Raw genomic sequence first — 23,725 nt, 5'->3', positions numbered from 1 at the left:
CTGGGGCCGGGTGCTGCCCCCAGCCCTGGTGTGGGAGAAGCCAAACTCCTGGCTGTAGGGAGTCTCCGAGGGGTTTCTGGGCTCAGCACTACAATGAAACGTTGTCCAACGACTCCGTGGTGTTTTTTCTGTGAATTCAGTAACCAGTTTCTGGAGGCTCTGTTTTCTTCTAGAAGAGCCAAACCACACGTGTCCTCTTGTGGGTGCTGCCTGCACTGCAGGGCCTCATCTCTCCTTACACAGAGGATTGGCCAAATAGTCGACTGCCACTCGGGGCTTTGGTTTTGCATTGTTTTGTTTTGTTTCAATCTGTCTGATTTTTGAAAGCTGTTAAGACCTGCATTGGAAACTCTCACTCAGACGATCTGATCCTCTCCGGTGTCAGGATGCAAACACACTCCTCCCTGCTTGAACAAGGCTCTGGTCTTTCCTTTGCATCTATTCCATCAGGAACTGCTGGAGAAAGCAAGTGTCTGAGAAGAGCAAGTGTGACATCTGGTTCGCTATCAGGAGTAAACCTACCTGCCAAGCGAGACTGCAGGGCAATCTGGAACCAGTTACCATGCAAACATTTTACTTCAAAGCTGGGTCACCTGACTTGCCTTTCTATTTATGGCCTGTCTGGACTTTTCCTTCAGTATCAAGGTGCCCCTAATGAAGCACAGGTGACCTGAGCTTGGAGGTGCGTGCTGGGCAAGGAGTTTGCCAAACGGACTTAGAGGGAAAGCACTCTGTGTCCTCTGGCCTGTGAGGCTGCAAAGCCACCACAGAAACTGAGCCCCAGCTCTGGAGGGAAAGGAAGGGGAGGGAGCCTGGTGGTGTTCCGATGCCCAAAGCCCTGCCCTCGGCTTTAAGATGTGGCGGATACGCAGTACGTTTCTGCACTGACGTGCGGGGCGGGCCACTGTCCGGTGTGTTGAAAGGTCTCAGATAGAAGATGCTGGAGAGCAGGCCTGTGCCTGGGGGACTTGCTCTCCCCTGTGTCCCCCAGGCAGGGACCTGGCAAAGGCCTTGAGATGACTGACAGGTGACGGGGGCAGAAAATAAAGTGTACAAACACCTGGAGGTACCAGGTGGCTGGCGAAGGCACACATCCTCAGGGCAAGTAGGCAGACTTGGCCTGTGCTGCCGGCTGCCATGTGTACGGCAGGCGTCGCACTTTCTTACACGCCTTCACAGACGCTGTCTTGCACTGCTTTTCAGAGAAACCGGGGAAGATGCCCCCATCTTTCCCATCCTACGGAGGAGGGCGGGGGGCCCGAAGGGCTGCCTGACTCACTACGACGCTGAGGAAGTGAGTCTCGGCGTTCCCCTGCCTCCAATGCAGGGCCTTAAGCTCAGAAGCCGCAGGGAGCAGGCAGCACTTCTGGGGGACCAGTGGCCGGGAGAGCGCACGCCCCGCCCCGCCCAGGGGCCGCGGCCCTCAGCAAGGGCAGGGCGCTGCCATCCAGCACCCAGGCCCAACGGTGCCAGAGCCTTCTAGTTTTCCACTTCCCAAAACGGACTTTGTGTATTATTATTCTGTGTTATTCAAAACAACTTACCAAAAACTGACAACAAATCAAACCCAGCTTTGTGGGCCTTAAGCAACGTGCCTTAAGGCCCTGCCCTGTGTTCCCGCCCATCTGCAGCGTGTGCTGGTGGCTCGTTTCACGTTTACGGAGCATCTGCTGCGTCAAGGAGCTGTGCTGGGGGCTGGGGACAGGCACAGTCCCTACCGAGGGGAGCCGCTCTGCTGGCGGGTGGCCCCTTTGCTCCTGTCCACGGGGCCTGCGCCGACGCGGCTTCCAGCCCTGCGCCCCGCTGGCTGCTGGGGCTTAAACAAAACACCACACGTGTGCACAAGAGTGTGAAGGTACTTAATGTCGCTGACTGCACAGTTAAAGCCGGTTAAAATGGTCAATTTTGTTATCTGTACTTCACAACCATAAAAAATTCATGCTGAAAAAGAACCTAATTTTTATCCTTCACCAAGACGCAGTCTAAATGAGAAAACGTAGTGCTGTCAAACACTTCAACTCGACAAATACATGAGCACCGCCTGTCATCAAGCACCATGCAAGATGCCGGGAACATAAGGCTGAGGCAATCAGTCCCTGCTGCGAATGTAACCTCCACCCAAGCTGAGAGCAATGTTGGGAGCAGCCTGGGTTTTGCAGTTGATAACGGCGAGCTCCCGGCAGGCCCTCTAGAAAGGGATGTGTCTACTTCGCCGGAGCCCGCGGCAGCTGGGGGAGCAGACAGGTACCAACCCCGGGGTCCAGAGCCGGGAGAGGCGGCGGGGTGGTCAGCAGCTCACGCTGGTCACGCAGGGCTGGAGGCCGGAGAAGCCAGGTGCCGAGCCCAGAGCCCAGGCCGGGGAGTCCTCGGCCCCGCGTACCTAGTCTGCAGGGGGCTGGGGAGGCACGGGGTGCGCAGGACGGAGGTGTCGCTGCCGCACCCCAGAGCGGGTAACGTGCCCCGTGTCCCCTGTCCCAAACGCAAGGCAGTGTCACAGAGGGCGTTGTCTTCGTCCACTGGAGCTGCCAGAACAAAATCCCGCAGACTGGGTGGCTTGTAAACAGCAGAAATTCATTCCTCACAGATCTGGGGGCTGACGCCTGAGAGCAGGGCGCCCGCCTCGTGCTCCCCCAGGCCGCAGGCTCTCCTCGTCCTCATCAGCAGAGGCGGGAGGGAGCCTGGTGGGGGCTCTTTCACAAGAGCACTGACCCTATTCAAGAGGCTCCACGCCCCAGGACCACCCCCTTGGGGGTCAGGAGTCCAACATGTGTGTTCTGGGGGACACGAAGATTCAGCCCATAGAAGTCACTGCTGCCAGTTCCTAAAGGTTAAGGGAGGGACAAAATGGGGGGGACATTCTGGTCACCCGGGGGGAGGGCCCCACACCCTGGGGCCCTCAGCGTCAGCTGTGGCCAGGGAAGGGTGACCCTCGCGACGGAGGGGCACCTCTGAGGGAGACGGTGGCTGCGGCAGGGCCTGGGGGCCCGCAGGGGGCTTGCGGGGCCCACCGCCCAGAACAGGGCCAGAAGAAAACGCCAGGGCCACCTGGCAGCCGAGGGTGCACAAGTTGAAGCCTCTTGAAATAGCGGGAAGGTCAACTGCCGAGGGCAACTGGAGGGTCTGCTGGCACCCGGGGCGGAGGCACGAGGCGTGGCTGGATGCAGCCACCGCAGCCGTTTCGGGCCTGACCTGACCTGTAGATGCAGGGGTGCGACGCCAGCCAGGGTGGCCAGGGGAGCCCACGTCAGTCTTTCAACTAACACTGAGCCCCTGCGAGTGTTGTGCTGGGTCGTTATTTTAAAAATTTTTACTTAAAACATTTTTTTAATCAAATCTTTTTCTTTCAAGGAGAGATGATTCAGTATTATATCAGTTTCAGGTGTACAGCTGAGTGCTGCAGTGGTTTTCCGGGCCATGCTCTGTTTTTGATGCTGGGGACACAGCAGTGAACAAAACAGGTGGGCTCCCCAACCCCACGGAGTTCATTTTGTAGGTAGAATTGATTATCTGACTAGATAATACACAAGGAAACAAGAAGCCATAAGAAATGTTCAGAGAGTGACAAGAAAATGAAGAACGTAGTGGAGAGCTCAGTGTGTGACAGTGGTCACTGGTCCATATAGAATCATCAGGGAAGGCCCCTCTGGGGAGGTGACATCTGAGCTGAGACCGGAATGAGAGGACGGGGTGGGCATGCGCTGCAGTGCAGAAGGCAGAAGGGGAGGTGGGCAGATGCAATCTTGATCTCCCCGCAGCTCTGAACACATCTGTCTGAGGAGAGGAGGAAGGTCAGTGGGGTCGGTGCAGACAGCTGGGGAAGGAAATGTAAGAGATGAGGTTGGGAGGGACCAGGTCGTGTTGGGCCTTGCCGGCTCCAGGCTATAAATGTACTGGAGGAGGCTTAGCACTTCATCCAGAAAGGAGGAGATTCCTGGACCAGCTGGGAAGGGTCCAGGGAAAATCAGCTGGGCCACAGGTGAACTCCTATGAGGCTGGTTGAGGGTCCGATGTGCAGAGTCCTGGACACGCGCCCTAGCCAGGGGTGGAGGCTGGGGCTGGGGCAACACAGGACAAGATCCTGGGCAGGTTAACAGGGCCTCTGGGAACTTCAGCGCCTCCTGGGGAAGAGAAACCAAAGCCCCAGTAACTGCTAAGTGAGGACGCTGGCAGACTGAAGAGGGTGTCGTGCAGGGAGGGTTTGGGGGAAAGGGGATGGTGGGGGGCCCTGGCAATAGAGCTGATTAGGGCGCCACCTGCTGGTGGGCTGCGGCTGCTGCTGCTGCTGGTCTCCTGGTCTTGGTCAGGTCAACCTCAAGTAGAGGCCAGGAGGGGATTTGTAACAGCATTTATGATTGGACTCTTGCTGTCTTAATTTTGTTTGATGCATGAATACAATAGATGCTAAATTCCAAAGGGTTCACTATGAAGAAATTTCAAAGTAGTATCAAGAGCATAGAAAACAACTCTTAAATTCCTTAACCACTAGGAAAAGGCAAGAGGGCTGCGCAAAGGGAATTTTCACAGTGAGCACCTGACCAGTCCCATCAGGGCTGGTGGGAGGGGCTGCTCCTTGCACCAAGCCTAGAGAGACTCTGAGGAGAATGCTTGGAGAGCTTGCTCAGCTCCTGCATAGAAAGACACTGGACTGGGATCTGACGTCTGCCTGGAAGCTCCAACAGGCTCTAAATGGGCGGACTGGCTGCCCTGGAAAGGAGAGTTAAAGAGAAGCGGTTGCTGCTTCAGGCAGAGTTAGTGGGGCAAAGTATGCGTGCGTGTGTGTACTGATGTGCTGGGAAAGAGACAGAAGAGCTTTTATTATCGTGGTGAGGTTGTTGGAAGTTGCTGCTTTTCAAAGAAACAGCAAGTATTGATGCGACTAGCCAGGTATAATAAACATCACGATATAAAATACTGTATTTCCCAAAGTGGACGTATATTTTTTCTGATTATAAAAATGCTGCATGCTAATCAAAATTCAAACAGCTCAGACATACACATGAGCAGAAAACGGGTTTCCCCTCTACTCCCCACGCTGATCCTCCAGATGGACACTCAGAGCGCGCCTGCGTCCCGGGGTGCGCTCTGCGCTGTGACCAGCAGGTGGCAGCACACCACTGCGCGACGGGGACCCAGAGCAGAAGCCGATCCGAGAGGCAAGTTCCGCCCAGCAGGGCGCTTCGTAAAGCGGCTTTAAAACAATGTTTAAGTGCTTAAAAATGGTGTCAGGGAAACCTCCTAACGATTTTTTTGTATGTTTAGAAATGGTCAGTTCTTGCCATTGTGCCCTAGGTTGTTGCCCCTAAGCCCTGAGCTTTTGAGAGCAAGGAAAAGAGTTTAGGAATCAGAGGGAACGTGTCGGCGCGCGTACCTGGAGGGCCCGGGGCGGCCCCAGGGCCGGTGTTGCCGCGGCCCCGCGAGGCGCGGGGTGACAAGGCCGGGCCGGCGCTCAGGGGCGTCTGCGCGGCGGGAGACGCGGCCTCGACCTCCCGCGGCGGCGCCGGGCCCGTTTCCGCTCTGCCTTCGGCCCGGGAGGCAGCGCGGGTGCCCCTCGGGAGCCGGACCCCCGCAGCCACCGTCCGCGCCGCGGACCCGCCAGCCCGTCGGCCTGCGCGGCCTCTGGGTCCCCCGGCGTCTTCAGGAGACGGCGCGCGGCTGCCCCCCGTCGGGCGGCCCGGACGCTGACTTCGCCGGCAGCCGCCCCCGGCCTGCGGCGCGGGCTCCGGGGAGCCGCGCAAGCCGCCGAGGGCCCCCCGCGAAGGGCACGTCGCACCCCGCGGGGACTTGCGGTGCCCGCGCCGCCGCGCCCCTTCCCCGCCGGCCGGGAGGACCGCGCGGCCCCGCCCCGGAGAGCGCGCCGCCTCAGCGCCGCCGGAGCGCGACGGTGCGCGGCCAGCAGGACGCGGGCGCTCACGGCAGCCGGTGGGCGCGCCAGGGCCGCCCCGGTGCACGGAGGACGCCCTCAAGTGAGGAGAGGCTGGGCTGCTCGCCTCGGGCCTGAAGCCGCTCGGTGAGCGCGACAGGACGGGCAGGCGCGGTCCCCGTCCCCTAACGCCCCCAGCGCCCCCGCTCACCGCCGGCCTGGGGGCGGCCGGGCTGGAGAGGGGCGTCGGGGCCGGGGGGCCGCTCGCCCCGCTGCGCCGAGGCCGCCGGCCCCCGCAGACCGCACCTGGCTCAGCGCCCCTCCCCGGAGCCGTCAGCCACGCACACGGTCACCCCGGGACGCCGCCGCGGGCCTTGCGCACCGGGGAGCGCAGTGGCTCCGGGAGGGGCGGGCAGCCCGCCGCACGGGCGGAGGCGGCGAGGCTCGGCAGAGCCAGGTGGGCGGTGCGCGCCCCGCGCAGCGGAGCGCCGGCTCCCCGCGGGGCCCCGGCCCGGGACCTGCATCCCGGAGCCTCCCGCCGTGCGCGCGTGGGCCTCTCGATCTCAGGGCAGTCTCCCGTGAAGGGGCTCTCGGGCGGCTCCTTCTCATTCTGCGGCCCCTGCCGCCCCAGACCCACTGCTGCCCCCCCGTCCCGCCACCGCCATATGCAGCCCCCGCCCCGAGGGCCAGGCAGGTCTGAGGATGGAGACACCTGCCTCCGTGTCCAGGGCGACTTTTCACCCTGTCCACCCCCAGTCCGTGCCCACCCCTTTCCTCCAAACACCTCCTTTTCCTGTTGCCTAGAGACGTTTGAGGTCTGACAGTTTCTGCCAAGGTCGCTGACTAGCCTCAGCTGGTGGCCAGTGCGCCGCCCCGCTGCTCGCCGCCGCAGGGCGGGCCCCTCGCTTCCCGGGCCGGCATTCCCCACCTGGGTCCGTGGACTTTCAGGGGCACTAGAGCCCGCAGTGCTGGCCAAGGGCAGGCGCACCCGAGGACCCCTAGGGCTGGTGCTGGGGGTGGGAGCAGTGTGCAGGGCGTGTCTCCAGCCTTCCTGTCTCGAAGCAGATGCTGGCTAAGCCCTGCTATTTGGTTATTCAAGCAGCTGAGGAAAGCCTGCTCCAGGAAGAAAATCCCCGTTTCTCTTTACCAGAATCCCTCAGACCTCCCGGCAATTCACTCTTCCCAGCTGATCACACGCCCTGACTGACATGGAGACTGCGCTGTTGCAGGGAGGGCGATGGAGCTGGGCCATTTGGAGTGACATCATTATGACTGATACGGACAGCTGGCTTCCTGAGAGCTCACTTTGTTAGCTAAGGTTTATTGAGCTCTCACTAGTGCGAGGTATCACTTTAAGTACAATATATGTGTAAACCATTCAGTATTCACATCCTGCGAGGCAACATTGTCATTCCCATTCTGCAGACAAAAAGACTGAGACATAGAAAGGTTGAGTACTTGCCTAAGGCCATGAAGCTAGTGTGAATAAGAGAAGCCAGGAGCTCAGATCAGTCCCTGCTCCATCCCCAGACTCCCCACGAGGGGCACATTCAGCCACTCAGCTCTTCGAGCATCTGCGAAGTTTGCAGCATACAAAGGAAATAAGGTTTAGGCCCTGGCCTCTGTGAGTTCAGTGCCAATAGTAAAGACAGACATGTGAGTTACAGCCCAAGGAAACAAGTGCTGGGAGAGGGGTAGGTAGGAAGGGCACGGGAACCGAATGCGGAGGTCCCTGAGATACAAGGGCGAGGCACAGGGGAGGAGGTTCATGTGCCAAAGTCCAGAGCCACAAAGGAGGACATCCTTCCTGGGGCACTGCACTGCGAGTCATGGCGCTGCGGCACCTCCTGTGAGCAGGGAGGGTGGCCAAGTCCACCGAACCGCTGGATAACCCCCGGGCTCCCCAGCCACTGGTCAAGTACCTAGCTGGCCCTTCCTGTAGAGACCCATGCGCGGGTGGTGGGAAGAGCTACCAGGGCCGTTCCATGGCGGCGTGAGCCCTGCCTTCTGGGCCTTCTTACAGTGTGGGCCTTGGTTTTCTGATACTTCCCATGTGTCACGAAATTTATGAGTCTGAGATCACACAGAGGCAACTGGTGTTGTATATGTACCTTCTCGCTCCTCCAAGAAAGGATTCAATTGTGTCTCTTGAAGTAATTTAATCCTAAATCTCAGGCTGGAACAAATAGAAAATGCAAATCTGTACTCCTTGTTTAAGGATTCTGCATTCTTTGATAGTTTCAAAACAATCATGCAGAGAATAACAGATTTTAACAAATACATCTTGTTGGAAAGTGTAGATGCTTCGACAAATTAGAAAGCCAGGTCACACTCTTCCTTGTCAACTCGTGCTTCCAGCTGGCAAGCATTTAAAGTAATATTCCAGGAAGGTTTAACATTCATGATTACATTGTTTGATTATTGCACTTTCAAGATAATGGTTTTTCAAAATTGTATCTTGCAGCTAAAAATTAAATAGCGACTTCTGGGTATGCACGACATTCTTTAATAAAATGAGACCCAGCGTAATATTCTCAGAGGCTGAGCAGTAATATAGAGGAGATTTACTGTGGTCCAAATGAGTGAGATCACTGATCCGATAGATTCTTATTATTTTCTCAAGCTAAACTCCAGAGGATGCTGGGAACGGAGCTCAAGCTCCATTCACATCTTCCAGGATCTTGGGTGGGCTTTTTTCTCCCCTATGGACAGCTGATGAATTCCTGGGGTCTTCTGGCTGTGCTGGGAAAATGCGTCCTAAGAGAAGATTGTGGACAGAGCTGTTGATTTGTTGTGTCCACTGTAAAAAACAAAGTGCCTCTAATTTTTCAGGCAGTGAAACAATCTATTTGATACTATAATGGTGAACACACGTCACTATACATTTTTCAAAACCTGTAGAACGTACAGCATCCAGAGTGAAGTGTCCTGTAAGCCCTGTGCTCTGGGTGACAACGACATGTAGTGTGGGATCCTCAGTGATGACAAACACGCCCGTCTGGTGGGGAAGGCAGGTAACGGGGGAAGCTATGCAGGTGTGGGGACACGGGGTAAATGGGAACTGTACTTTCCTGCCGAATTTTGGTGTGAACCTAAAACTGGGCTTTAGAAAAGCCCCTCTGGGCAGCTCGGGTCAGCAAGCCGCCGGCCCCGCCGGCAGTCCGCACCCAGACTGCTGCCCCGGCTCCGCCGCGCTCTGCGCCGGATCCGAACCCCCGCTTTGTCTCTGGCTCGTCCCTCAGGATCCGGACGTTTGCTCAGTGCTCGCGGTGGAGACTCCCGCGGGTGCCAGGCACAGGCTCCCACGTGGGTTCCGCTCGGCTCAGACACAGTCGTCAAGCCGTCTTCCCTGAATAGGGCCGGGTGAGTCTGGGTACAGTAGCAGGTTTGGTGGGCTTTTCCATATGGAATATTGATTTAATAAAAAAAAATCATTGACAACGTTCTAGAAGGTAGAAGCTGGATGGACTCCCAGGGGGAAAAAGTGTCCTGGGCGGTAGATCCATCCCGTGTTCATAGATCAGAACCAGGAGGACAGACGAGCCTGAGGATGAAGTCCACGGAGCGCTGGCAGCATCCCACTGTCCGGGCTCGCCTGCTCCCGCAGCCAGGCTCGGCCGGGGTGCGTGTGGGCACAGACACGCACAAGGACGGCTTCACACGTGTCCAGTGGGTGTCGCTGGGTGGGGGACCCTGTGTCATGAGTTCAGGGGTCTGACTGCTGGAGCCATGCGTGGCTCTGGCATCTCAGAGGCCTTTGCTCCAGGGACAGAGATGGTGAAGACAGGGACCACGGAGGAGCTTGCCGGGCATTTCAGGGGCACCTACACCTGTGCTGCTGCCACACACAGTGAGGGAGCCACTTCCCCTGGGGATGATTTTAAACTAAAAGGTCATTTGCATTCTTTCAGGAATTTTTATATCCTTTTTTCCTTAGCTATGACTACGGAGGCATTGACCCAGAGGCCCTTGGACACGGGTGTTCTGAACAGCCCACCTCCTGACCTGAGTCACAGGAAGGCCCTATGTGTTAGCACAGGGAGCTCACGGCCTTCTTGTTTTTTAAGGAAGGGATCTAGTAATACAAGAAATGCAACTACGTACGCAGCAAGAATCCCATAAAGGGAGCTAGTAAGAAAGAGAAACCCACTCTGCTTTTCTGGGACCCACATGTGAGCCCGGAGTACGTGGCATGTCCTGAATTGCAGGTCAATCTTTTTTCTTTTTTTTTTTTGTAGATCTTTTCTTTTTCTAATTGAAATATAGTCAATTTACAATGTTGTGTTAATTTCTGGTGTACAGCATAGTGCTCATTTATACATATGTATCATTTATATAAGGCCAATCTTCAGTTTTAAAAGCGTCATCCTTTTCCTAACTGCAAATACATGGTTAGAACTAAAGCACTTGACAGTTTTCTAATCATTGTCTGCAAATATTTGTCACTGAAAATCTCTTGTGCTAAGCCGTCCTAGAAAAAGTTGTATTAATGAACTCTATTAAGCTTGGAGAAAAATACAAATCTCCCCCCCTTTGTTACTTTAGGTAATCACATCTTCATTCAAAAGCATGTTCTCATCAGAGGATTTCAGAGTAGAAGCTACAAAGAAGGAAGTGTGGATGGATGCGTATTCACACCTGCACATCGTGGTACCCGCCCATATCCAAACCTTGTTCATGTCGACAGTTTGAAGCATGTGATGACAACAGTGACTCTGTTTGTGTGCTTAGGGCTTCAGTATGGCACTCCCGCCCTCACCCGCTTCCTGGAAAACCAGGAAATAAGACTGGAGCCAAGCAATAGGAGAATGAACATCAGAGGGAAGCAAAGCCACGGAAAGGAGACAGAATGACTCGGTCTGTGAAGCCCATTGGCAACCAAGGGGAGGCGTGGCGTGTGTGAAGGGAGAGCATGTCTGTCAGAGCAGCAGCCTGCCGGCCCTGGCGGCCTAGGAAAAGGGCCACTCTGGGGCAGCAGCTGATGGCATGAGCAAAGGGCCCTGAATGCCCGGGAGAGGAACGGACTGGATGCGAAATGACGGCGCGGGCGCATGTGTCTTCAGCGCCCTTCGATTTTCTCCTTTTTACCTATTTCAGTTATTTTTAGGGCCCCCTGCTTCCTCCACTTCCTCCAGGTGGACAGTACTGTGCTGTCTTGTTCTTCCCCCAAACCAAGCTTTTCAGAGGCAACAGGAAACCATGGAAAGGAATCTTACCCTTTAGAAGTCATGATTCTGGAATGTATATATAATTATTGGTTCTTAACCTAATTATAAATGTTTACCACAGATACTCAAATGTGAGATGAGGAGTCTTTTTCCTAAAAATTTATCTCTTGGACAAGAGGAAGTAGTTTTATATTTAAAACCTCAAAAAGGTTCTCTGGAGGCTGCTCCCCCCGTTATGTACTGTGAACGGCAAGGCGCTGTGTGGGGAAGCCCACCTGGGTGAAGGCGGTCTAGCCCAGCAAACCGAGTCCTGGGCCCTTGGCGCAGGCGTCCCTAAGGCAAGGATGAGCCCAGGGGCCGAGGCCAGCTGAGGCCAGGGCGCGCGCCAGCCCCAGTCAGCTTTAGGGGGAGCCAGCAGCCTGCACTGGTCTGGCTTCCCTAAACATTCAAGTCATTGCACTCTTCTTGTGCTGATCCCATAGGCCTCCCTCTTGGCCCAGCAACCGTCTGGTGCTGACTTGGAGTCTGCCTTCAGGAAGAGGACGCAGCGGTCACGCAGACTTCTGAGCATTCTGGCCCCTGTGACAGTCTCTTCTTGTGGTCAGTCAGTGTCCTGGCATGCTGCTTTTCTCCTGCAGCCTCACGAGTCTTTATCTCAGAAGTGTATCTGTTCCCAGTGGGTTGTTGAAGTTCTGAGTCTGCGAGGCTGAAATCCAGCCCAGCCCACGGACAGTCCACACGGTGTGGTGGCTACAAGTCCAGGCTTCCCAGCAGGCGGACTGCTGGTCCTGTTCTTCAGGAAAACTTTTTGACCTGTTGGGTGGATTAAAGAGAGCTTTTGTTTTCTGGTCATATGATGGATACTTTCCATTCCAAAGGGCAAGTTTTAATCCCCATCTCTGCATGGCTCGAGGTTGCTTCTCTTCTTCATTCACTGAGAATGAATTTTGCAAGTAACACCCACAATTTCCACGTTACTGGCAATTTTGGAGGCAATAAACTTATCAGTTCTTATCAGCAGTTCCCAAATGAGAAATCACAGTATACTTGCAGCTCAGTATAAGAGCTGAACTGATATGAGCTGCAGACCTGGACACGAAGGCTGGGACCAGGAAGGCTGACAACCAACACTTTCTCTTTTTTGGTGTAACGCCCCCTCCCCCAGACTTTTAGGGCACCCGTTTCCTGGCAGGCTCCTACGTACACGCGCGTGCACACATGTGTATACTTCTGAAGTAAAGCGTTGAGGTGCTGGAGTCTGCTGCCATCTCTTTTCTTTGGCAGCTCTATTCCAGATATGTCACGTCAGCTTTCTCTCACCAAGGGAGGCCTGCTTAGGACATGGGTTTTAAAGAAAAACTGAAGACACCACGAGCCACTGCTTACATGGGGAGCTCGGGAAATGGGAAGGCATCTCGGGCAGTGCTGTGTGAGACAGGAAAGCAGGGGTCCGATCATATGTAATAGAACAAACCATGCGGATAATTCTGAAGGGACTGCATCCAACTCCCTGGAACCGGCTCACAGGGCACCCTGTCCTCTCTTTCATAACATTTTTGCCATGGTTGCAATTAACCAATTATGGAACTGTTAGGTCAATGCCTGTATTCATGCAACATTTCAAGTTCTAAGAAGGCAAGACTGTGTCCAGATTTATTTTCCCTCTGAAAACTCAGCACCAAACTACAGTGTCTTGTACTGTAAAAATGGAAGATGGTTAGTAAATATTAGATGACTGGATAATATACCATCCGAGGAATTACATCTTTCATCTTTGAGGCACTAATGCCTAGCAGAGTGCCTGGCAGAGCAGGGATTCAGGCATCAGCTGTGAAAGGGAGGAAGGAAGGGTGGGAGGGAGAGGTCATCTCCATCCCAAGCTGGACTTGAGGTTTCCTGATTAATATCATCAAAGGGAAAATCTCCTTCTGTTAGCAAAAGATACGAAAAATAAACAGAATGCCATCTAATTTAATTTAGCTGCAAAGAAAGTGACTAACGAGGCGTTTCTGTACTCGGGTAGGAGGAGGGCTCTCTGAGCACTGCCTGGAATGGCTTCAGTTCCTCGGGTGACTGTTACAGTCTTGTGAGAATAATCTCCTCTTAATAAGGACGATTACTTAGATTTATCACTCCTCTGTGGTCTTGTTAAAGATCTAAGAAGAGTCCTATTTAAATGAAAAGAACAATAGCAGCTTTTTAACAGGGAACAAGGTTTAATTAAAACCTGAGCATTGGATCCGCGCCTCTGTGGCTGCGTGGAAAACTGGGTTAAAAAAGAAAACAAGGAGTAAGGAATGGCACCGACTTCACCTACTTCGGAGGAAGAAAGTCCGTTTTGAACGAGAAGGCCTCGAAAGGGTATGTGTATTCAGATTACACAAAGCATCCTTGTTTGAAGGCGGCCTCTGGAATCAAGTCTTCCTACTTTGCTTAATGAAACATCCTTTAGAACTGAGATAATGAGCTCGAGTACCTACAGAGACACCCAGTCCAAGAGGCAGAGCTGGGGTGACTGATGGGCACCACTGTAATCACATGCAGTGGCATTTTAAAGGCACTTTATAATGGTCCTAGTGAGGGCCCAGATGGCTCCCAGAGAAACACCCTGCACCAGAGCCCCAGCCCACAAGTCGAGAAGCCGAGGGTTCTTCCTGCTTGAGTGAAAATGGTAGGAGCCGTTTGGAAACCCCTGGAGCTCTGGCCCTGGGGAAATGCCATTAAAAATAACTGGTATTTAGAAGCCCACAAAAGTAACAGAATGAAACAAAACAAGCCCGGTGCCCCATCAGACGGGGGCCTAACCAGCGGCCAGGCTGCCCTGCGGCGGACCCACAGCCTCGCGGTCTCACTGGCTGCTGCTTCCGTGCTGGAGGCGCGCGGGTACACGCAGCTGGCTGCTGTTTGCAGCATCATTCTGCCCTAGATAAACAGCCAGCAGCAGTCACTTACATGCATTTTGGGTGACGGTGGCACATGGGAGCGCATGTCATCTAACCTACGCCAGAAGTATTTCCATTAAATCATATTATTGAAAACAATGAAGGAGTAAGTATGGGGTGGGGTGGGCTGGTGGGGGCTCTTTCTTGGCTTACCGGGTAGGTTCTGGTTTTATGGCACCCTCGTGGTCAACAAATGTCATACCAAGAGCAGGCGAGCACTAAATGAATCTCTTCCTGTGATGATTATAACAAGACTGTGAAATGGAAAACAGTAACTATAACTCATCCTTGTTAAGGCTCTGGTATTTGTTTCCAGCTAGAGCTCCTAACAAGAGAGTAAACAATACTTGGTCTCTTGTGATTGCTAATTAAAATGCAATAAATTATGGAATCAATTTAAATTCTGGATCAGCTCTACAGTGGGTTCAACAAGCCTCCTAAATTTTATTTTCCCCTTGGGGGTCTCTTTTCCAGAACCCTGAGGTTGGGGCGGGGGGCATGGGCGCGTGCACGATCTCTCTTTTGTTCGATGTTTAATCACTGGCTGCTCCTTTCAATGAAAGATGGCTAATAGCGGGACAAATTCCAGGATCCTGGCAGACGTCCTCCCTGCCTCGGAACCTGCTCTTTGCTTCTGGCTTGCGATTTGGACCAGGATAAGCCTTGGGGCTGCTGCCCAAAGCTGTGCAGTGGCTGTGGCCTCGGCTAGGTCCCTGGAGCAGCCAAATAGCCTGGGCTGCCCCCTAGTCTCGTCTGGGCCCAGCAAGAACACAGTCTAGGCAGCAACTTTATGTGCCTAATGCGGGAAGATGAAGTGTTCGTCAGCAAAGCCAGCAAGGCAGGAGGCCAGTGCCTCCTGAGAGGGGGACACACAGAGATAACTCAGGCACAGATAGGGAGACGCAGCTGTAGATATTGGTGCAGTGGTCAGGAGCAGCGTCCCATGCCAGAGACAGCTCTGCACTGCATCACTGAAAACGATGGGGGGTAAGGAGATACATGTGTTACCTCCATCTAGATATCTATACGTGTATCTATATATTCCTCTCGATAGTTACAGTTATAATACATAATGTGTAGTATATAATAGTATGCATTATATCATATATTGTATTAATATAGATATATTATCTATAAATTAATATGTAATGATTAGTAATTATGAATTACTAGCCATAGTACTAATGCTATATAGTTATCAATGTATAGTATGTATCTATATATGTATCTATCTTTATATATATATATATAATCTTGTTCTGAGGCTATTTAAAATCCAGTAGAACTCTGCAAGAAAGGAAAGTATTCTAAGAATGATTTCCTCTGGGAAAAGCAAAGTTAACTTTGACTGGATGTGGCAGCAGCTCTTCCAGACTGTCAGAGAGGGGATGGGAACAATTTGCTGTGACTTCTGATGCTAATCCAGACACGGGACCAAATGGAGACCCTCGGAAGGCTTTGCTGATGGCTCCTGATTGGCACCAGCCAGAGGCAGGTGAAGGTGAGAAGAGTCTGTGTGTTGCAGCCAGAATATGGCTCAACTAGGACTGCCAGCTGGGCGAGACCAAGACAGTTTCAGGCAATACCACAATTTAACCAGAGCAGATACACAACCCAAGTCTGTTCTTTCCCCGTGTAGAACATGCCTACTTCTTTTCTGCCTCCTTCAGACAAACATCAGCAGTTTTCATCTCTCGCTACCCAAGAAGTAAGCTTGACACAGTAGAAGACATGCCACCTGCCTGGCTGTCACTCAGCTGTAACTCTGTCCCATGTAAGTTCTACCCCTTGTGAATGTGGGAAGTGCTCCAATCCGGCTAGTACTTAATAAGCTCTTATTTGTTACTTGCAAAGCAAAGGACATTTTCACCTCCTAGGTGGGCCAGACTGTCTCTTTCAAAGTCAGCAGAAGCAGGGTGCAGGTCCAGCCACCTGCCAGTCAGGCTAACCAAATTCTGTGCTCTTGTGCTGCAAGAAAATTAAAAACCAGAACCCAGCAATTGCTTGCTCTGATCCAATTCCCTGGTAGCTGCTAATGAATGTTTAATAGTGATTAGTTTCTTTCTGCCCTGAAATCTCTGACAGGAAAACAGTTCTCAGGGCTGCGAACGATCACTAACAAAGACTGCATCTCTGGAGAGAGTAACCAGCCACTAACGGGGTCTCTTCTCTCTGTCCTCCTAATTGCCCTGTATTTTTTATTTGATGGTGCCCCGTGCAATGAGCCTTTTCTGTTATTTCTCATCCTTGGGTCGGTAGTAAATCAAATCCCATCTTCTCATTTATTTCTTCTGCTGGGCGACATTTTTGCATTTGGTACTGTTCACGGTGATGGGGTCCTGGAGAGCCAGTGCCAAGTTGGTGGTCAGGAAGACAAGACCAGACAATGTGGAAAAGAGGGCAGAAGCCCCTGACTGTTAAAGGCTGTGGGCAGAGCATTGTCCCCAGGTAAGAGAAGGTCCCCAGAAAAATTCTGTTGGAAAATAAATGCTTCCAAATGCCAGACGAGAACAAGAGAATCCTTTTTTTTTAATCACAGAAGGCATCAATCTTATAAATATAAAGAAATTTAAAAAGAAAATGCCTACAAAGAAGAAAGTTGATTTTAACTCTTTTTAAAAATTAAAAACATTGGCCTTCAAAAGTCTGGCATCATTTATGGCTGGTTAAGGGGGTGGATGTGAGGGAAAGGATACAGAAACGTGATGAATTATGAGCTCGGTTCAGGCACACGTTGGGAAAGCCCTTGAGTCCCAAAGGCATCTTTACATTTAGGGCCTTGAAGAAGGCAGGATAGCAATGCCTGTGTGAAGCCCCAGGAGGAACCTTTGCAAGGTCGGTGTTTCCAAAGCAGTGCAGGCGAACGAGGAGCTCCGGCCCAGGCAGAGCCGGGGAGCCCGCAGTCAGCAGCCCAGCGGGAGGGGAGCCCGACGGCACCCAGAGCGCGGGCGAAGAACCCCGCCCAGCCCAGAGCCCAGGGGCAGGAGCCGAGCGGCGGGGCGCGCGGGGGCGCGCGCGCATGCGCACACTCGCAGCCGCGCCGGGCCCTGGCGCCCGCAGCCGGGTCCCCGCTTACCCGTTCTCCCCGTGACCTCTTTCCCCGAGGGAGGCCCAAACTCAACCATCATTCCTCGGCCCCGGACACTTACTGCAGCTTCAGTCCGGTAGGCCACACTGCCTGACCCCATCCCCCGCCTCCCCCCACCCCCAGCCCTTCCCTGCGCTCCCTGGGACTCGCCGTCAGCAGCAGCAATGCCCCTTTCCGGTCCGCCTCGTCTTTTCTGACCGACACTTGCTCTTCTGGGACATTGCTCCCCCTGTGGCTCTATATGGTAATGGCTGCCTGGACCCAGCTGAACCTTTCCCCCTTTCCCTGCCCCCCCCCAGCCCCCGCATGTCCCCCCCTCCCCGCCCCGTTAGTCCGTGGTGGGTCACTACAGTTACTCCCAGGTCTAGGCCCGGGCCTCGCTCCTGAGCTGGCGTCCCCAGTTGCCTACTTGACGTCTTTAGCTGGATGCCTAATAGGCCCCTCCGGCTTTAACTGGTCCAAAATCAAGCTCTCCTCTCCGCTCCTCTGTGTTAGGAAATGGCAGTCCTTTCTTCTAACTGTTCAGGTCAACACACTCGTGCATCTTTAGGGCCTTCTCCCCACCCGCCTTGATGGAGACACAGTTGACATGGAACACGGTGTGAGCTAAAGGTGTACAGCGTGATGATTTGACACATGAATACACTGGGCAGTGGTTACCGCAACAGGATTAGTCAACACACCCATCAGCTCACAGTTACCTTGCTCTTTTGTGGTGAGGACTTTTAAGAGCTACTCTCAGCAACTTTCAAGTATGCAGTGCAGCACGGTTAACACAGCCACCGTGCTGTGCATGGCACACGCAGAACTTACTGGTTTCATAACCGGAAGTTTGTGCCTTTCGACGGCCTTCGCCCATTTCCCCCACCGCGCCGCCCCGGCAGCCAGCAGTCGGGCCTCTGTTTCCGGCTGCCCCCCTTGCCCTCCTTCCGCCCTTTGCCCACACGGCAGCCGGAATAGCCCCCCTAAAGCTAAGACGTGCTGGGCGCGTCCCCAGCCCCGAACCCTCCTGCGCCTTCCCCCGCGGAGCAGAGGCAGCCAAGTCCTCACTGAGCCCTGCGAGGCCCCCGGAATCTGTCCCGCTCTGCTGCCCGCACATCCTCGGGGCGCCGGGAGGGAGCTTCGGCCTCGGCCGCGGCTTCCGCGCAAACCCCACTTCCCGCTCCTGATCAGACCAGGCCGAATTTGGCAGGTGGGAGCAGAGGGTTTGGAGTCCCGCTTTCTAGGGTAGACTCAGCTTCGCCACTTAAGTTCACTGTGTGAACTTGAACGACTGTTTCCTCACTTTTCTTGTCTATAAAATGGAGGAGAAACACCTGCTCCAAGGTGGCTGTGAGAGGAAGGGCTGTTAGCACAGAATTCGGCACAGACCTCCGGCGGCCGAGGCTGCCAGAGCACACCTGCAAGGGAGGCGCTTCTAAGAGAGGAGCCAGGGCTTTGTGGCAGCTTGATGGACTGTCCAAGGACGTCTTCACTTCTCTGCGTGCCCATCGCTGGCCCCGGGGCCCGGCCTTACCAGCACCGCAGCCTGAAGACCGGGCCAGACACGCCACTGCGGTGCCACAGCAGCCGGCGTCCCCTCTGCGCCTTTTTCCTTCACCTATCTAAATAAAACTAGGCTTCTTGTTTATTGTTCTCCCCTTGCAGGGGAATGCCTGAGCAGACGACACCAGGCTTGGAGGCCCGACTCCGCACGGGAGCCTACGGAATGCCCGGAGTTAGCTTCAGGAAGCCCTGGAGGGTCCCCACGCTGGTTTGCCTCGGCCTCGCCGCAAGGGCTGTTACCACCCGGATTCCCGGGCCCCGCCCCCGGGGTTTCTGACTCGGGGGTCCGGCGTGGGCTTGGGAATTCCCACGTCCGGCCAGTTCCAGGAGGGACAGCCGGCGCCCTCCGGGAAGCCCGCCTCCGGTGAGCCCGCGGGGCTGGGTGTGGGCGCGTGGGCCGCGGGCAGCCGGCCACACACGCTGCGCCCCGGGGGCTGGCGGCCCAGGAGGCAGCCCGGGGGGCCGGCTAGCTCTTCTGAAGTAAAGCCTGCTCTGGGGACTAGGGGTTATCTGCAACTTGATCTCCAAAAGGAGTGTGAGCAGGGTGAGCTGCAAGGCAGAATTTCTTGTAGCTGTAACTCCTCCCCACACCCCCCTGCCTGGTGAGTGCGGAGGAGAGCACCCCTCCAGCGCGCGCCCCCTCATTCCCGCCCTGCGTCCACCGCGGCTGCTACACTGGGGCTTGGGGCGGGAGCTTGCGGCCAGAATTAGCTCCTGGGTAAGGCAGACCCGCTCGAATTGTTCTTAATTTCCCACCACACACGGGTTGAGAAGGATGCAATTTTCTAATGATTTGCAAGTTGGAAATTGTGCTCATAAAACATTTACCTGAGATAACCCAAATCGCGTTTCTAAAATCCAAACCACACTCAGATAATTAAAATGGAAACAGCTTTGTGAGACCTAGTCACCATGTCCTGACACCGCAGGTGACGGTGCTCCAGGGACCCCTGCCAGGCCCACCGAGGGGCGCTGCGGCCGGGCCAGGCTTCCCGGCCGCTCTGTGTGTGGCTGAGGAGGAGAGCGGCCGCGAGGAATCCTGGGCTGGGGCGGGGCGGCCGGGGTGAGGAAGCCAAGGAACTTTCAGGAACAGGGAAAGGAAATCTCAAACGAATTGTTGGATGCATTGCTGTATAGCCCCTAATTTTAGAATGAGCCGCTGCAGCCACTGCTCTGTGTTCCCAGGGTTTACAGGGCTGGTCTCCACAGGATGGGAGAGGGGGCGCTCGACGGGTGGAACGCTGGCAGGTCTGGGGGGTTGGTGACGGAGGTGACTCAGAGAGCAGGGGCCTGGGGATTTACTGAGATCCTTTGGGGAGGTCACTAGCTTCCCACAGCTTGTGCTGCACAAAACTTGAGGTCTTAAATAGTAAAGAAAAGGGTGGCCTGGCCAGGGGACACCCAAGTGACAGACTTCTGGGTAACCCGAGGTGACAGGATACTGAAATCAACAACTGATTGGTTTTCCTCATTCCTTTTTCAGATTTCTCCAGTCTGAAAGTAAGTGTGTTCATTCGTTCGGTAACATTTGTGAGGGGCTGCTGGGGCCTGGCTGGGTGCCAGGTGCCGAGGGACTCCTGGTGCCCACGAGGCAGGCCCTCATCTCAAGGAGCTCATCTTTTGTTACCTCCCCGGCCTTCTCTTCCTCCACAGCCCAGCCCCATCACCACGTCCGCAGTCCAATCCACTGTCCTCCTCTGTGCTCTCACCAATCACCCACTCTTGGAGCCTGAGGTCTTCAGCCATTTATTAAACAATCGTGTGCAAGGTGCTGCTCGGGGCAAGGGGGACTCAGCAGTGAAGAGAAGAGACAAAAAATTCTGCCTTCCTGGCAGAGACAGGTAATAAACAGGATAAAAATAAAGCAAAGACACAGCATGTTAAAGATGAGCACGCTAGGCAGTGATGAAGAGAAAAAAATTAAGCCGGGAGGGGGACAGAAGGTGTCTGGACAGTGGGGTTCAGGGGGCCGTCCAGAGCAGGGCTCTCTGAACACAGACAGCAGGGAATAGCAGGTAGCCCCAGCACCACTGCTGGGTGGGAGCTGGTAACTAATGAGAATTTGTTTTCACAAAGAAGAAATTAGTAAGGGTTCCTGCAAATCCAAAAGGTAGGGAAGTATGGCAGTTGTTGCCGAAATGCTAAAATGCGATGCGGTTACACCAAATGGGTTAAAATAAAAATATCATTTAATTATTTGGAAGATGTACTTTCACAGAAAACAGCCCATTTACTGTTGGTGTTAGCTAGGTAAATGAAGCATTTCCGCAGTGTTCTTTTGTTCAAGTGCATGGTGAGTTTCTGAGGAATGGGTGTGGTTTTAAATTCTGGATGGAGGAGCAGTGCAGCCAGTCCTTGTCTTTCGTCCCATGAGCTCAAGTGATGATGCTCAAGGCATTTCTTCCACAGTGTGGACAGTGAGCCTCCTCCCGGGAACCCAAGCCAAGCAAGGGAGGCCTTTGTTGTTACTATTATTGTTTTATAAGTGTCTGCAGGGGACCTACCCACCTTATCTTTCTGAAAAAAAAAAAAAAGAATCTAATTATTTTTCCCTGGTGACAAGGGAGCAACTTATGAAAATATTGCCTTGCAGGAAGGATGCAATGACAGGCAACGCTCAAACTGGAGATTAATTATAACTCAGCCTCCTGCCTCTTCCTAACACGTCTGTTAGTTCTGTCCTCACCAAGTGGGGTTGTGGTGTCCCACGCGAGACACTGGAGAAGTCCACGGTGTCCCTGCTCTGGGGAGGGAAGAAACAGCAATTATTCCTTTGAATTCTATTGGGTGAAATGCATTCTTTCCCTCCCCCCCCAAAAAACGACAGAATCATTTCCTAATAAAACATCCCCTAGGCCAGACGGTGCTGCTGGAACACAGTTTTTAATATGCAGTGGTCCGGAACCTGACAGGCCTTGGCAGAGAGGGCGCCCCTGTTTTAAAAAGCTGAATGTGGCTGACAGTGACATCACTGCTGCCTGTGTCTGTTAGAGTCAGCGCAAGGTTAGACAAATACACTCCCACCGGCGCCAAAAGGCAGCTTCCAAACACACGTCAGCGGTGTGCTTGCAGCCAAATCCGGCAGGAGCTGCTGCTTCTCATGCTGCTCCCATTAGTGAGACAAATGCCAGCATCTAGAAGCCATGTTTTTGCTCCTGCTTATCAAATCTTTCAAAACATTGATAACTCGTCTTTATAGATTGTGAAAGTCAGATATAACTCTGAATGCATGACTTTACTGGAGTCCTCGGGGTAAACTTATCACCTGGAAGCCATTTTACAGGGACAATTTGACTTTCATGTGGAGTGGCATAGTACACCCCGGATGGAAATCTAAAATAAAATATCTGGACTACAACCTTCGTCTTGGTGGAATTTATGATTCCCTTAGTACAATAATTTTGAAAATTGTATCCCTTAAGCTACAAGACTTGATGTATTATTAACTGCTTGAACTGAAGAAGCTTTCCAATAGGCTTATGTGCTGTCTAGAGGCATGGATTAATTTCTGTGGAACTGCAAGCTTATCTCAAACTGTTTTTCAGGAGTCTAAACTGCCAGCTTCATCTCCCGTCCAGGACAGGTCGGAGTGCCCGTTTCCTGTCTGGCAGCTCTGGGGCGCTGCTTTTAGCAAAGCTCTTCCAGCAGATGATGGCCATTGATCCACCAGAGAATTGGTTGTGTTCAGTCAATTACCCCCTGGAGAAACCTGCCTCCACTGGGGACTCTTATCTTTCTATTTCTGGGGCATTTTCTGGTTTTAATTCTACTCTAACAGGACTGAACTGGTGTACTGAGCATGCTGGTGGGACGGGGCCTGCGGGGTATTGTTTCTGGGAAGTCAGAGAATAGCCTTTTTTTAAAATAGCTTTAAGTGGTTGTGTTGCCAGAGGGAAACTGTTGAGCTGTCTTCCGCTTTCACACCCCTCTTCCCTCATCCCAGACACCGCGCCTTGGAAGTCAGACCTGACGGGGTAGGTCTGTAAGACCCACCGGCCTATCCAAAGGCAGAGAGGGCTGGAAACCTCTCCTTGGCGCTCTTCTCATAAGATTCTTCCCCTTCACCCACATCAAAGCTGAGCTGGGAACACATTTAATTATCTGCTTACGGTCAATTCTGTATGTAGTAAAGATAATGCTAACCATCCCTGATGCAGGGACAGCATCTCTAAACACTGTTTCTGGGGACACAGAAGAGAAGAACTTGAGGAGCACGTTGCAGCAGAAACCGATGTGTCCTGTGGCCCTAGGGGCCAGGAAATGTGGACGTGTTTAGGGTTAGTTGCTCCACAAGAAAACTTGCAGTTCCTTGAAACTTCACAGCCCATGTATGAAAGAGAGGTTCTCCTCAGTTTGACAACAATCCTAAAACTTTACATGACATTACATATAGCAAGTTGTGAAGATGAAATAAACTTTTCAAAATTATCACTAATAAAAAACAAATTTTCATCAACCACATTAAAGGGCAGATTGAACAGGTGGCCAGTCGTGGGGAAAGTGTCACAGAGGTGTAGCCAGTAGGTTAGTTTTGCGGCTTTTGTGAGGCTTGTAATGTGTTGTGACTTCCCTCTTTTTCAAATTTATAATTTGTTGTTTTGTCTCTGCCTAAATAAATACTCACTTTGTACTCAGCTGTGTATCCGTAATTTTTTTTTCCTTAAACAGAGTCCTCCAAATTGAGTAATGCCAAACTTTGGATAATATAATCATCTTCTATGCGTATAATCGGATCAGCTACCAGGACTAAGCTTTTTAGAATTTATAGTTTTAAAGTCTTTATTAAACCTAAAGCATCATAGGAACCTCTGCAAAGAGTTCATATAAATCTCCATATTTAAGAGAATAAACCGACTACATCAGCAAATTGTCACTGAGACTCTTTTTTTCAAGTTAGCATAATAGAGTTCTCTAAAGGCTTTAAAGTTCTCTGTGAGACATATATTTATGGTGAGTTTCTAAATTGTTCTTTTTCCCTGCTAGCTATTTAATTATTTCTTAGTCGTCTTTAATTATCTCTTTTAAAAAGTGTCAGCACACCAAGGACTTGAGTCATCCAGTAAATGTTAACACACAGGATTTTAAAATGTGTTGCGAATTTGTTACCTGAGTTATTTAATAC

At 52.8% G+C, this 23,725-nt stretch overlaps 1 protein-coding gene across 1 annotated transcript; it reads left to right on the top strand.

Annotated features, from left to right (window-relative positions):
- Positions 1-17,812: 17,812 nt before the first annotated feature.
- Positions 17,813-23,237, top strand: LOC140698321 (uncharacterized). The gene is made up of 5 exons (XM_072968311.1): positions 17,813-18,250; positions 18,781-18,967; positions 20,087-20,103; positions 20,257-20,444; positions 22,149-23,237. Exons 1-5 carry the CDS (start codon positions 17,813-17,815, stop codon positions 22,453-22,455), a joined length of 1,137 nt encoding a protein of 378 aa, XP_072824412.1. The 3' UTR covers positions 22,456-23,237.
- The last annotated feature ends 488 nt before the right edge of the window (positions 23,238-23,725 follow it).

Source organism: Vicugna pacos, chromosome 9 (genome assembly GCF_048564905.1).
Source record: "Vicugna pacos chromosome 9, VicPac4, whole genome shotgun sequence".
NCBI classification, from domain to species: domain Eukaryota; kingdom Metazoa; phylum Chordata; class Mammalia; order Artiodactyla; family Camelidae; genus Vicugna; species Vicugna pacos.
This window is presented reverse-complemented; position numbering and strand designations above follow the sequence as displayed.